Source organism: Gastrolobium bilobum, unplaced genomic scaffold, assembly GCF_033153095.1.
Source record: "Gastrolobium bilobum isolate Gb01-03AN ecotype WA unplaced genomic scaffold, APGP_CSIRO_Gbil_v1 utg1240, whole genome shotgun sequence".
Classification (NCBI taxonomy): domain Eukaryota; kingdom Viridiplantae; phylum Streptophyta; class Magnoliopsida; order Fabales; family Fabaceae; genus Gastrolobium; species Gastrolobium bilobum.
In genome coordinates this window covers 323,388-338,265 of record NW_026898998.1, presented here as the reverse complement: position 1 = coordinate 338,265, position 14,878 = coordinate 323,388, and the positions used below count along the sequence as shown (strand labels likewise).

The following is a 14,878-nucleotide window of genomic DNA, read 5'->3' as shown; positions in this document are numbered from 1 at the left end:
TTTTGTAGGCGACATACCTTCTAATTGGTTGTTGTGGGTTGCTGTCTTTCTATCTTAGTTGGTGCCTTTCTGACTATTTCTTTGGTGAACAAGTCTAAACAATAGCCTATCTTCTTAGAGTAGTAGCAAGTTGGAGTTGTCTTACTTGTGTTGGCCCTTATGCGTTGTGGAACTCAGCTCGTTACTAAGACTTTCCTTAGTCTTTAAGTTATATAAGGCGGCTTTACATGATAGTCCGCGCAATACTTGGTGTATGTATTTTGTGCAATGGGATCACTGTGCCTTCATAGGCCCTTTCTGGGCTTTAAATCTTATGAGCCTATATGTTATCCAAATCATAAATTATATGCCACAAAATCTTTGAGATAGTTGATCTATTCTTACAATAAAATAATCCATGTCATTCTTTGCATTTGATGTGAAAAATAAAATAAAATAACTCCATGGTTAGTTGCTTAACCTTGTTGCAGATATGGCCACCATTTATACCACTTGTGTTCGATCCAAATGATCATTATGGATTGAAGTATGATGATATTGCGTAGTATTTTTAACTTGTATGACGAGTCGAATACACGTTTAACTAATTGCATTATTTATTTTGGTTTTTTTTTTGTACAAACTTAACAATTTTTCAAAGTGGGTTTGACCCAAGGATTTAATGCACTATAGATCGACAATGGACACCATGGGTAGAATCGATGTTTAAATTGCTAAATATTTTTATTATTTGCCGGTTACAATAATTTTATTCATTATTTAGTAACTTAGTTGTGTTCTCACATATCTTCTGGCAGATATATACTAATTATCTTTTTTTAGGTGCATCTTTTCAGACTAAGATGATGTGGAGGTTTATGACATCACTTATCTCTTTCCATATTGTTAAAGCTCACCATCCATATAGGGTAATGCGTCAATTTGGGCTGGAACCATGCATCTCAGGTGCCCCTACTAAACTTGGAGGAGTCCACGACGTTACTTTGATGGTAAACATGCAGATAATTGGTTAGTTAAGTTGCAACCATATTTAGTTAAGTGGGAGACGCGAACACAAGGGTGGTCGTTAGGGAGTATGGAGGCAGCGAATACATATCGCCTCATCATGAGTACATGATATGGTATCGACCTCGCACTAGCCGATATCTAACGTATAAGGCATCCCGAACTAGGCATATGGTGAGTTGTTATAATGTTAATTTATTGTAAAGTATGATACATTCTTAATATTTGAAATTTGGATGGTGTAGGTTAACCCAGCAACAAAGACTGATATCCAAGAGGTTATTGGCAGATTAATTAATATGTTGCTTGAGTATGGTCGGCTTAACGAGCCTGGCCCGATGGCGCTTGCTATTCAATTACCTAATGAACCAAACGCAAGTGTTGAGGTGCGACCCAGGGCCAGGAAAGGTCCCAAAATACCTCATCATCGTGTGCATACCTACAGAGACATACAGTCTTCATGCCCCGAGACCTCGGGCACCTGGGACTTAAAAACCACCTAGATATCCCTCGGGTGTGCAGGTTCTATTTGAGTATTTTTCGTAGGTACAGCTACAACCACAGCCACAACCACATCAGCTACTCTCTTTTTCGCCACATATGTCGCCTTCGCAGACTTTTAGATATCCACCCCATATCAATTTTTATTACAAGGATAATTTTTTTGTGAACCAAAATAAAATTTGAATTGCAAAGCTTTTAATAACATAAATATAGAACCTTTAAAAAAACTTAATAATATCATTCCTAAAATTTAAGACCATCAATATATATATATATATATAGGTAGGATCCTTTGACATCAGTGTCAAATTTCAAATTTGATACCTCATCTGATAGCCGTTAAATCAAAAAAGATCAACGACTCTGATTTGTAAGCATGTGACATCTTTGATCTTTTTTGATCTAACGGCTATCAGATAAGGTGTCAAATTTGAAATTTGACACTGGTGTCAAATGATCCAAACTTTTATATATATATATATATATATATATATATATATATATATATATATATATATATATATACACACACACACATATATATAGGGATTTACATTTCTGCAGCTGCTGTACGTGCAGCAATCAAATACTTGCCATATATACATTTGAAAACATTAAATGCAGGGAATCATAACCATACACCTGTCGTTGCTGTACGTAAAGCGGCTGCAGAAACGATTTTACCATATATATATATATATAGGGGAATGTTATATTTACAACCTATTTTCGTTTACAACTTCTTACAACCATGTCTTAACCGTTGATTTTCATCAATCAACGGTTAAGATTTTCGCAAATCAAATTTATTAATTAATTATTAATTCACATTAAATGACAATCGTTGATTGGCGAAAATCAATGGTTAAGATATAGTTGTAAGATTTTGTAAATTATTTGGGTTGTAAATATAACCCCTCCTATATATATATATAATAAAATTTAAATCCACTAACCTAATGTTTTAAAAAAATTAATACAGTACCTTTTAAAAAACCTAATAATATCATTAACAAAATTTAAGACTACTAACCTAAGATTTTAATAATATAAATATAGCACCCATTAAAAATTTAATAATATCATTAATAAAATTTTAGTCCATTATAATAAACATACATATAGCATTAATAAATTTTAAGACTACTAACCTAAGGTTTTAATAATATAAATATAGCACTCTTAAAAAATTTAATAATATCATTAATAAAATTTCAGGCCATTATAATAAATATAAATATAGCATTAATAAAATTTAAATCCACTAACCTAAGGTTTTAAATCCACTATATTAATAAAATCAATATATTACCTTTAGAAAACCTAACAATATCATTAACAAAATTTAATACTACTAACATAAGGTTTTACTAATATAAATATAGCATCCTTACAAAATTTAATAATATTAATAATAAAATTTCAGGCTATTATAATAAATATAAATATAGCATTAATAAAATTTAAATCCACTAACCTCAGGTTTTAACGAAATAAATATAGCATCTTTAAAAAATTGTAAAATATCAATAATAAAATTACCACTAATATGTTATCAAAAAATAAAAATAAAAAAAATTTACCACTAATATAAGGTTTTAATAAATATCATTAATATCCTTCAATTTTTTATTTTTAAGAATTATACTTTGTTCTTGTGCTCTTCAAGATGGAAATGCATAGTCAAATTGGTTAAGAATTTCGCAGAGGGATATGAAGTGAAAAATAACCAAAAAATTGAACCGAACCATGAACCGAACCGTACCGTCTCTTAAAATAATCGGTTTTTAAAAAATCAGTTCATGAACCGAACCAGTTTTTAGAATCAATTTTTTGAACCGAACCGAACCGTTTTCAAACCAAACCAAATTGATTTTTATAACTTTATTTTTTAAATTTTTAATTTTTTTCATTTCAAAAGAGGGTCGACCTGAATCGGTTCCGAACCAAACCGTTTCCGAACCGTTTTCCACCGAACGAACCACTTCCGAACCGAATCAGTTTTGAACCAAACCGAACTATTTAATCCAATTTAATTTAATTTTTCAAAAAAATTGATTTGATTCGACCTTTGCACAACCCTAATCTGAACGCAACACTTAATGTGGGTCCTCTAACGGAATCAACAACGACTGTAAGGACATAATCTCCATTCAAATTGCTGACCACAATAACAAAGCATTAGTGTGCTTGGCTTACATTGTGTACAAGGGAGCTTTGAACTCACTCGGCGTTTTGATGAAATATTTTGACTGAAGATTTTCCTATGCAAGTGAAAATTGGAATGTGCTTTTGTTTTCTGCGTAAACCTAAAGAAATGTGAATGTAATGTATCCAAAAAAAAAAATGTGAATGACCTGGTTTTTTTTTTATTTATTCAAAAGCTTAAATTCTCAAGATTTGCCAGTGAAAATGTGACATCTTAACTAATAACAAAAAAACCAAATAAATATTACCAAAAAATAAAATAAACCAAATAAATATTTTTTTATAAACCAAAAATGATTTCATTACATTTATTTTATTTTCTTTTTAAAATATGAAACCAATAATTATGACTAATTTAATCCACTAACCTAAGGTTTTAACAAAATCAATATAGTATCTTTAAAAAACCTAATAACATCATTAGCAACATTTAAGGCTACTAATCTAAGGTTTAAATAATATAAATATAGCACCCTTAAAAAGTTTAATAATATCTTAATAAAATTTCAGGCCATTATAATAAAGATAAATATAGCATTAATAAAATTTAAATCCACTAACCTAAGGTTTTAACAAAATAAATATAGCACCTTAAAAAAACTGTAAAATATCATTAATAAAATTTAAAGCCACTAATCTAAGGGGTGTATTGGATTAGGATTAGGGGTGGCAATATGGGTTGAGCCCGACGGGTCAACCCGCCAACCCGCCAAAACGGGGCTGGTTGGATTGAGATTTTCAACCCACCGCAACTCGCCTCGTCTAGAAGTGGGTCAAAACGGGTTCAACCTGCTGCGGGGCGGGTTGACCCGCCGGGTTTTAAATTTTTTTATTATTTTTTTTTTTACAATTAGATAGTATTTCATTAGTACTTAAATTTTTGTGATATTTAATTTTTTTTTATCTTAGTACTTTCTAGAAAAAATAAAGAATAACAATTTTATTTATGACAAATGTTATCTATTTATAAATTCCTAAAGAATGTTTGACAAATATTAGTATACATTTAAGATTGAGACTAAAAAAAATATAGAGAAGTGTGAAATAAAATAAAATAATATTAAAAAAATTCATAAAATATAATTTATTTTTAAATTTTAATTAATTTTTTTTAATTGGCGGGTTGGTGGGTTGACCCGCCAACCCACCATAAAACGGGGTGGGTTCATTTTTACAACCCATATTTTTTTGCGGGTCAACCCGCCCCGCCCCGTTTTTGGCGGGTTAGTGACGGGGCGGGGCGGGTCGGGGCGGGTCAACCCAAATTGCCACCCCTAATTAGGATTTTAAAAGATATTTTTGAGCTAAAAATTCTTATAGATTTTAAAAGACTATTTAGAATTGGAGAGGCTTTAAAGACTTTTTTTAAAAAACATTTACAATCAAGATTTCATAAGATTGAATTTTAAAGGATTTTAATAGAATTTATAAGATTTGAAAGGACAATATGGATTTCTAAGATTTTAAAAAATCATATGAATTTTTAACAAACATTCAAAATTACAAGAGTCAATAAAAAAGGGAAAGATTATACTTACAACCTATTTTTGTTAATGTGGGATTTAAAAAAGCCTTGGGCACTCCCACCCTTTGAGCTAACTTTTGGGGTGGTGACCTCAAGGTCCGTAACAATTGGTACTTTCATTGAGAGTTGAGGCCACGGAAAAGGCTACATATAGGCTGGATTAAGGTGCCTTTGAGCACTGAATACTAATAGGTGGGTGAAGCCACCCCAAAGGGGGAAAATGGCTACTGTCAGATCAGTGTCGATAGAGTGAAAGCCGCCGTGGACGTCGACCCTTAAAGGGGATGGCAATGTTACGAGTCTCACATTGGTTGCCTATACATATCTTAATCGTTGATTTCCGTCAATCAATGATTATCATTCATTGCAAATTAAATATTAATTAATGAGTTTGATTTGCGAAAATAATAACTGTTGATTGACGGAAATCAACGGTTAAGATATGATTGTAAAATGTTGTAAACAAAAATAGGTTGTAAGTATAATCTTCCCATAAAAAAAGTAACAAAGAAATGCAATGAAATTAATAAAAAAAAGTAAAACCTAATATAATTTTCTCAATATGGGTTGAAAATTATCTTTTTCATTTGGTATCAAAGCTATGCATATATGATTATAAGACCCAATTTTTTTAATTATAAAAATAATTCTAATTTTGCATATAGAACCTAAAGTTCATGATAAAATTTCGGTTGGAATTTTTTGCAATAGATCTTGAAAATCTTGGGATTTTTGTTTTACGTGATGAGAGTTTTCTAATCATATATCGTATGCATATTTTCATTGAATATTTTAAGAAAATTTTGAATCTGAAATTTTGGGTTTAATTACATGAAAATTTCTCAATTTTTTTTCAATCGATACATTGAAACCTTAAAGTGCTTTGGGGCTTTTGAGAAACAAGCTTTTAGTTATCTATTGACACAAAAATTGTTTGAAATCGTTTCACATAGTGAATGAATTTTGTTCATGAATGTATTGTTACGAAATATAGGGTTCATATTATGAAAGTTTCAATCTTTCTTTAAATTGATATTATTTCATTGATGTAAAACAAAAATTGGTTTGAGGATTTTAGTTCCCCTATTATTTTTTCACTGTTTTATATTGTTTTTAATACAAAAATCATACATTTTTTGTGCTAAGAAAAATCGCGACCCATAGCTTGAAAAATCATTTTTTAAACTTTTAAAATTTCTCAAAAATGGCTCAAAAATATGTTATTCTGATATAGATTATATTAAAATCTCGTGGGTTTGTTGTTTCTGGGTTGTCTTGTGATGAAAATTGCTAAAAAATATGCTCTTTTTTTTTTAGTTTTGACGAAACTATCATGGCGGAATCCAATTCGAGCGGTGAACCTACCAAAGGAAGAAGAAAACACCGCAATAGGAGAATCTCAAGAAATGCTACGGGTTAGGGTGAGATTGTGAGAGGGGCATCCTATTTATATTTTTCACTAAAAAGTCTCACGAAATCCATACCAATAGAAAATCCATTAAAATCGTCGGATTTTTGAATACCGCGAGATTGTGATTCCATTGTTTAAAATCCTGATTGAATACCAACGGATTTCGACGGATTCTAAAATAATCTTTTAAAATACTAATCGAATATCACGTGACTTTTTTTCAATCTATTAAAATCCTAATCGAATACCAACGAATTTTTTTGTCCAAAAATAATCTATTAAAATCCTTTGAAATCTCAATCCAATAACCCCTTAAGATTTTAACAAATCCTATAAAATTTAAATCTACAACATGATAATTTTTTAGCTATTCTAAAGTTTGATCAAATTAAATTTTTGATGAGGTAGAAAAACACTTTGAAAAAGAAAGCACAAGTGACTATAAGTAAAAAACTCGTTACTGCTTATGCTGTGTTACAATGATAATAAGTTTGACCAAAAATTTAATTCGTTCAAACTTTTTGAAAAAGGAATTACTAAGGCCAAAAGGCCCGGGAAACTTTGTTTTGACGCCTTTTAACAGAAAGGGACAGTTGGGACTGTTTGCGCATTTTTTTAATAGCAAATTAGTACGAGTTTGCATTAAATTCGCTTAAAGAGGTAAATGTTATAATTTTATTTTTTTATTATTTGTAGTGCCTGACATGAAAAAGCTCTAGGTGGGAGCAGATAGAGATGCATAATAAACTAGACTTGGCATGCAAAATTACAAACCCCATTTTGTTCTCATTGTGATTGTAAACCAAATGGTCACACACACGCCATTCTATGAACCTTGACCCAGTAATGTACTAATGTTGCAGACCCATGCCCCTTCAGTTTTGTAATAAAATAGTGGGCTTAGCCTGAGTTATAGGATCATGCGCAAAACAACCGCACGCGCACTGTGCCCTCTCTAGCACAAAGGTGTTCCTCTTGGATTCTGCTATAAAGCCATCATGTTTTCCTCCACCATTATGCTTCACAATCCATATAATATTCAAAGTAGGTGCATTCGTTCATATGCCCTGAATGCATTTAGCCCAATAAGCTGCCACCCACACTGTGTAATGCCTCACAGAACACAGAGTCACACTCTGTTCTCCAAGTTTTTGTCTTTCACTCTTTTCGTCCCCTTCCTTGGATCTCCCATCCCACTTTTATCATTCCCTTTCTGTCATTGATTTATTGTTTCTTTATCAATAATTAATTCTTGAGGTAACATTCTTAGAAGGACAGCTTCATTAAAACCAGCATGTTCATTTCCAACCAGGACTGACACACACATTATATCTTATAGTTGGAGAGCACATAAAATAGTTCACTTTTCTCACAAAAATTAATCAGCCCAAGTTTATCCAACCCCAAAGAAAATAACATGGTGTTAAATTTTGGAAATTTATTCTTACATGAGATGGCATTCACTAATTTTTTTTATTCTTATTGTAAAGAATCAATTTAACTCAAAAACTTAAGCTATTTGGTGAGGCTACATTAATCGTTTTATATATCTCAACACGCCTCCTCACACGAGAACCCACTGGGCTTGAAGGGTGAACAATGCACAGGCCCATTTACTTATGTGAAGAAAGAAATTCCACTAGAAAGAAAGTGGGGCAGTGGAGATCGAACCTGGTGCACCGAGACTTTGATATCATATAAAGAACCAATTCACCCCAAAAACTTAAGCTATTAGATGATGCTACATTAATGATTTTATATATCTCAACACTTATCTATCGCAATGAATTTCTTATCAGTTCGGAATTCTTGTTGAGGGGGTGAGGTTTGTTTTATCTATATGAAGTCGATTTCTTTTGTGGAATAATTGTGTATTAGGATTAATAGAGTGGTTTATAAACGGATTAATAATTTTTAAGTCCATTTTGGGGAGTATTCTCTTCTACAAACAGCTACTTACTAGCTCATTCCAATATGTCGCCAGCCATATACTGCAATGTGGTTTGCTTTCCTGCCTCAATTTAGTGATATAATATAAAATACTTCAAGTTGCACTAGATTTCTTTTTAAGATTCTAACAAAACCAAGTCCTATTTAATAAGTTGCATAATAAATTAAAACTAATTAATAAGGAAAAAACTTATTCTAATTACAGCCATATAATAATTCTGAAACATGTTTACTTAAGAGATAAAAAATGAAAAGTCATGTTAAAATAATCAATTGGACTGAGTAATGACCCGTCGTTAATCATTTTACAAATTTATAAAGACATTTTCACATGAAAACCTTTATCATTATATTGATCCAAAGCATTTTTTGTCTTTCCACAAACACCCAACGCATATATTTTTAAGTTATCAGTCGATAACTAGAAAGTATTATCTCTCAGAAATGTGACTATAGCATATTCTTTAATTCCCTGTGCCCTCCAACGCCATTAACCAAGATCGGATTTGACTCCAAATTCACTATGATGTCAGATATAATTTGAATTATATATGTAATTGATTGAATTAAGATAATGCAAGGAACTAGATCAGATTTCTCAATTCCTAAGGTCGAAGAAAAAGAAATTAAAAAGTAGAATTGTTTATTTAACTCCCGTTGCTACATTGAAGAGAAAAGAAACACTTATAATATATCCGCTTCCACTTCCACTTCTAAGTGGAAGGCAATGTGTTATGCTTACACAAGTCAAATTGCACATTTTAAAATTTTCTTCTTTGTCCTTATTTTTTCATTGAATAAGAGTATCAACTACATGCCATTATTTTCCTTAACCTTGGTTCCCAAGGAAAGTAGAGTCCAGACTTTTCATGCTTCTTCGTCCTTGTTGCACATGCACCAATTAATTTGGACGTTTCTATTATTGTGTTCGATCTGAGACTACAAGCTGTAGTATAGCCAAATAAACCATCAATTTGGCAAAAATTAAACCTATTATAACCCAACAGCTCCTGCTTTATCATCATCCCACTTATGTTAACGATGACATTATATTAATGACAAAATAGCTCCTCATACAGCTAACTAAGCTACTTTATCTATGTGGTTCCACCTACGATCCATGGCAGCCAGTTTGGGTTCTTCAAGGATGCGTTGAATAATCATTTAACCTAGGAGCTATTCTTAAAACTAAAGAATATGTAATCATGGAAATACAACCACTCAAGCTAGTTGGACCAAAGAACAAGAGAAACATGCATGCTCAAGGCAACTTTGTGTTTAGTAATAGCAACTAGTGAGGAGTCTAGAATATGAATTTGCTCATTATTAACACTTGAAAACATGCATGCCTGCAGTTTTTATTTCAACTAGTAAGGAGTCTATCACATTAATTCAAAAAAATCATGATGTAAGAAAATTTAAAAAATATATATATATAAAATTTGATTTCGAAAGAATAAACTTATAAAGAAGTTGATAACCCTAAAGAATATCATGTCTTCGAAAAAGAAAATTGTATATTTTCTCTTCTAGTTTTTCAATTGCATTCTTAATGTTTGGTAAGAGAAATTTATGATTCTGAGAATGACATAGAGATGGATGACTAAATATAGAGGGTCGGGGGGTCCATCCTATGGGTGTCGTTATATATTGCTATCATTTCCTGAGATTCATCAAAATTGGGAACTGAAAACCCAAGAAAATAGAACGTTTTCTTCTTAACATGCAGGGGACCCCTTACACATCCAGACATGTATATTGGTTTCGGAGCTTGGGGGGTTCTAGTTCTACCATGTAGGATGACCAAAACAGCATAGAACATGGCCCCCCCACTCTGCCAAAGTACATGAATTTCGGAGTTCTTGGGGATGGGGTGGGGCGGGGAGGGGGAGAAGATGATAGCACTAATTGTCTTGTCCTGGGACTTGTACATTTTGCAGAAGTTATTTCCTACATATGCTTGCAGTAAACTCTGAACCTGAGCCCAAGAATTTGGTCATCATGACCCAGAATTAACCATATGACAACTCCACATTGCACTAAGTCACCTATGCCTAGCCTTTTCCTTCATAGCTATGAATTACTCCCCTCTCTCGCTCCCTCACAAACCAATGAAACAAATCCAACGACAATTAAGTCAATAAAATCAAAAGGAACAAAGTGAAGACAAGGTCAGCATGTATGCTTAATAATTTCCTTACAATTGGCATAATTCACTTACGACACCAATCAGCTTATAAGTAATGACACCTAATCTTGATTCATATGAGTAGTAATCTTACACTTAATTATTAGTTTTTTGCTTTTGATTTTTTTTATTTGTACAAGTTCAAGTAAGTCTAAAAACTCTTACATCCTTAATTCATCATTGATTTTTCTTACATTAAACGATTTTAATTTTCTTTTTTCAGATGAGAGAGTTCACATAACCCGTTAAATTTAAATACAATCAATGGTTAATAATAAGTGTAAGAGTTTCTAGGCTAATAATGATATAAATTGATCCTCTCATGAATGTATTTATAAAAATATGTATTAACAAAATATAAATGTATTAAATAATCTATAAAAAAATAATTTTAATAAAAACATGTCACTTATTTTATTTTATTTTATTTTATTTTGTAAAAAATGATTTCATATAAAAAAACTTTTTATTTATAAACAATGTTAAAATATTTAATTTTTTAAAATTAAAAAAAAAATTATAAACAATTTATTAATACATGTTTTGTTTTTATCTTGTCTATTAAAAAAAAAAAAACCCAAAGCTTAATAACAGGTTGCCAGTCAATCTATTTTTGTTACAAATCTCAATCCTCTGAGTGTAACTACCCCTATTACCAGAGGAATATCTCGGGTGCTTTAAATAGACAATTAATAAACCATAATTTTAGGTGATATCACAGACTTTATACCACAACTCCGAAGTGACTGAGTTGTCATTCTATATACCAAATGCCTACAACTCATTGGATGAAACTTCGAGAAGACAGAGTCTTCTTATTAGTTTTCCACTATTTTCTTCAGGGAAAAATAATTTGAACTATGAGAACAATTTAAATTTAAATGGAATTTAAGTTTTATATGGTTCCCTTTTTCTACCGTTATTGGAGATAAGTTATATGGAGTAAGTCTAATACGACGTCGTTTTGAGACAGAAATCATGATGTTTTTATAATTTTAATTTATTTCAGAGGTATAATAGTCTTAATATTTATAATTTTTTAAGATTTTAATACTAAAACAACGTCATTTTTATAATAAATGCAGATAATTTATCTACTTTTTAACTGCATAAACATTTTTTCTTACACTTTTGCGTTTTGGTGTTTTGTTGTGTATTGTGTTTTTACTAAATTGACATAGTACTCATAAAAAAGAATAAGAATTTTTTCAGGCCTTCTTTGTCATTGCATAAAACCAGGAAGAACAGATTTTTTTTTATAATATATATATATATATTAGAAAGATAATCCAAATCCCTCTTTCACAAACAAGACAAAAGTTTGGTATTTAGGATTTCTTTATTAGGATTCTCAACGCTTATTATTAAAAACTGACATAAAATATTCCTCATTCCCAGAATAAAACTCTACCATACAAAACGAACGGAAGTCGAAACAAATGGTTCAAACTTACAAACATTCTTAACAAAAAATAATACAAAGTCTTGAAAAAAAAATTGTGGTAAACACATGCTAAATTAAAGAAAAATCTAGGCATTACTGATGAAAATTGGTATAGTCCTCTAGAGTCAAACCTCACACAGATTGTCCATATAAACGGGGGACATATGCACAGCCAAACTGAATTCAGAATCCGTTTATCTGCATCTGTTCCTCTTTAGAATTTTGTCTCTCTCCCTGAATGTAAATATGGGAGGTATTTTCAGGTGACATAAATGTTTTCTGACCGAAGACAGGATGAATAAAATTAACTTCATCCAGCATAAAGCCACATATTCAATTCCAAGCAGAATCTCTTTCATCAAAGCAAAGACACATTCACACCCTTCCTTAGGACCATATATATATACAAAAAAAAAAAGGGATAAGAAGAGAGAGAAAGAACAAAAAGTGAATGGTTGTCTTTTAGTTAATGGAAGAACGATAGGATGAGAGTGTGGTTGGAGAGAATTGGTTCTTATGCCGTTTCCCACCCTTAATCTAGAGTCCGATTCTCCAATTGTAGACATATAAATATAAATGTGGGTGTTGCTTTGCTGTTGGAAAGTTTCCTATGTGATTTACTCATCATTTCAACGTCCACACCCAACATGTGAGTGAGAGAAAGAGAGTGGGAGAGACATGAAATTGGAGAATAGCATTCTCAATTTCAGGTTGCAATTTATTTTTAAACAAGAAGCAAAAAGTTTTTTTTTTTTTTTTTAAAGTAAAATAAACTATATTGCTACCAAAACTTTGACAACATTTTCTATACTATTTTGTTTTTTTTTTACATTCTTCTTACCAAATCAGCCTTGAGAAAAAATGTGTAATCTCACGTGAGCCAAACCTTCATTGCAATACCAAAACCCAAAGTTTGGTGGTCACCCATGGTCATTCCACCAAAACCAATATCAATACCAAGCCACTCTTCTCTCCGAGAGAGCTTAATCAACCAGTGATCCACATTGGCATTGGCAACTTTCATTTCCATTTTTGTACATTTTGTCCCATAAACCTTTTCTTTTCTTTTCTTTTCTCCCTTTTTTTTTTTTTTTAGGATAAAATAAACACAAAGAAATAGAAAGAGAGAGAAAAAAAATAGAAATAAAAATTATATTGGGGGAGGAATAGCTGGATTTAGCTGGAAGACCTACTCCATCAAGAACCGCTTCACAATCTTCGCGCTTGGTTCCAAAACCTGCCTCTTCCATATATCCGGGAAACCGTCTCCGCTGCCGTTACACCCTGACTTCAGCGCCGCCCGAAACGCCTCCGTGGCGTCAATCCTACGTAGGTCCCACCCTGCCCGTTTTAGCAGCAGGATCTTCCCTATCTGCCTCTTCGCCAGCTGACACGTGTTCTCCTTTATCGCCCTCACTGCTTCCTCGTATGCACCCTTCCGCACCCGATCCTCATCGCCCTCTTCTTCCCTGGGTCCCGGTGGGTACTTTTTAAAAAACCGGTCGAACTCAGGCACCCCGATGGCTTTCCTCAACCCGGTTTGGTTGTTCGTCGCGTTCGGGTCGAAGAACTCAGCCAACTCGTCCACCATCCCCGAGTCAAGCATGTCGTCGACTCGCTTCAACAAGTAATCCGATAACACAGGAAATGATATGTCCAACCAGAGGAAGCAACACTTGTACCTCAACTCGGAGGATATAGAAAGCGACGACTCATCGTTAAACACGTTCAACTCGGGGTCGAATCGTTCCACCAGAAGAGCGTGAATGAACGAGTTGGATCCGCCAACCACGATGGGGAGCTTCCTCCTGGAGGTGATGTCGGAGATGACTTCGCCGGCGTGGCAGCGAAAGTCCGAGGGGGAAAACTCGCCGTGAGAAGGGTCGACATTGCCGATAAGGTGGTGGGGGACGCCGTTGCGTTGGTGGAGTGGAATCTTGTTGGTGGTGATGTCGAGGCCTCTGTAGACTTGCATTTTATCGGAGTTGATGATTTCTGAGAAAGGGAATAAGGTGGCGAGTTCGACGGAAAGGCGTGATTTTCCGGAGCCTGTGGCGCCAACGATGACGACCACCTTGTCTTTCCGGCGGTGGCGCTGGAAGGAGGAGGAGGAGGCGCCGTCCATGCGAGACCCAGTGTGGGTTGTGCTGGTGGAGGAGGAGAGAGTTAAAAGGGTATGTGAAGAAGAATGGTTAAAATTGATGGGGTAAGGGTAATGGTAATGGTAGTGGGAAGGGAGAGGGAGAGGGTGATGAAGTGAGAAAAAGGAAAGTCTCATAGGAAGAGAGAGAGAGAGAGAGAGAATGAGTGGGAGAGAGGGGGTGTGTGGGTGCAGCAGAGAAATGAGATATACGGTACGGAATGTGAGACAGAGAAGAAGCGTTGTTGGGAGAAGGGGGCAGAAAGTGCGTGTGTGGTGGTGGGTACAGATAGCGTGTCCCTTAGCAGTGAGTGTGAGTGAGAGTGAGTAGTGGACTAGTGGGTTTATGGAATCAGAAATTTGGGTTGAGACTTGAGAGAGGGAAGGGAAACAACTCTGTCTGTTGTAGATGCCATTGCATTTTTTATTTCCCAAATTCAATTCAAAGTTCAAACAATGCTATGCTTGGAATGGAGGAGGTTAGGCTAGGTCAGGTTGCCTGA

At 33.4% G+C, this 14,878-nt stretch overlaps 1 protein-coding gene across 1 annotated transcript; it reads right to left on the bottom strand.

The window, feature by feature from the left end:
* Nucleotides 1-13,424: 13,424 nt before the first annotated feature.
* LOC133286128 (adenylate isopentenyltransferase-like) lies at nucleotides 13,425-14,513 on the bottom strand. Its single transcript, XM_061483484.1, has one exon. The coding sequence runs from the start codon at nucleotides 14,511-14,513 to the stop codon at nucleotides 13,425-13,427; it is 1,089 nt and encodes a 362-aa protein (XP_061339468.1).
* Between the last annotated feature and the right edge of the window lie 365 nt (nucleotides 14,514-14,878).

Bases quoted from the DNA above. Each gene is read 5' to 3' on its own strand.
- LOC133286128 (XM_061483484.1), bottom strand. From the start codon at position 14,513: ATGAGACTTTCCTTTTTCTCACTTCATCACCCTCTCCCTCTCCCTTCC.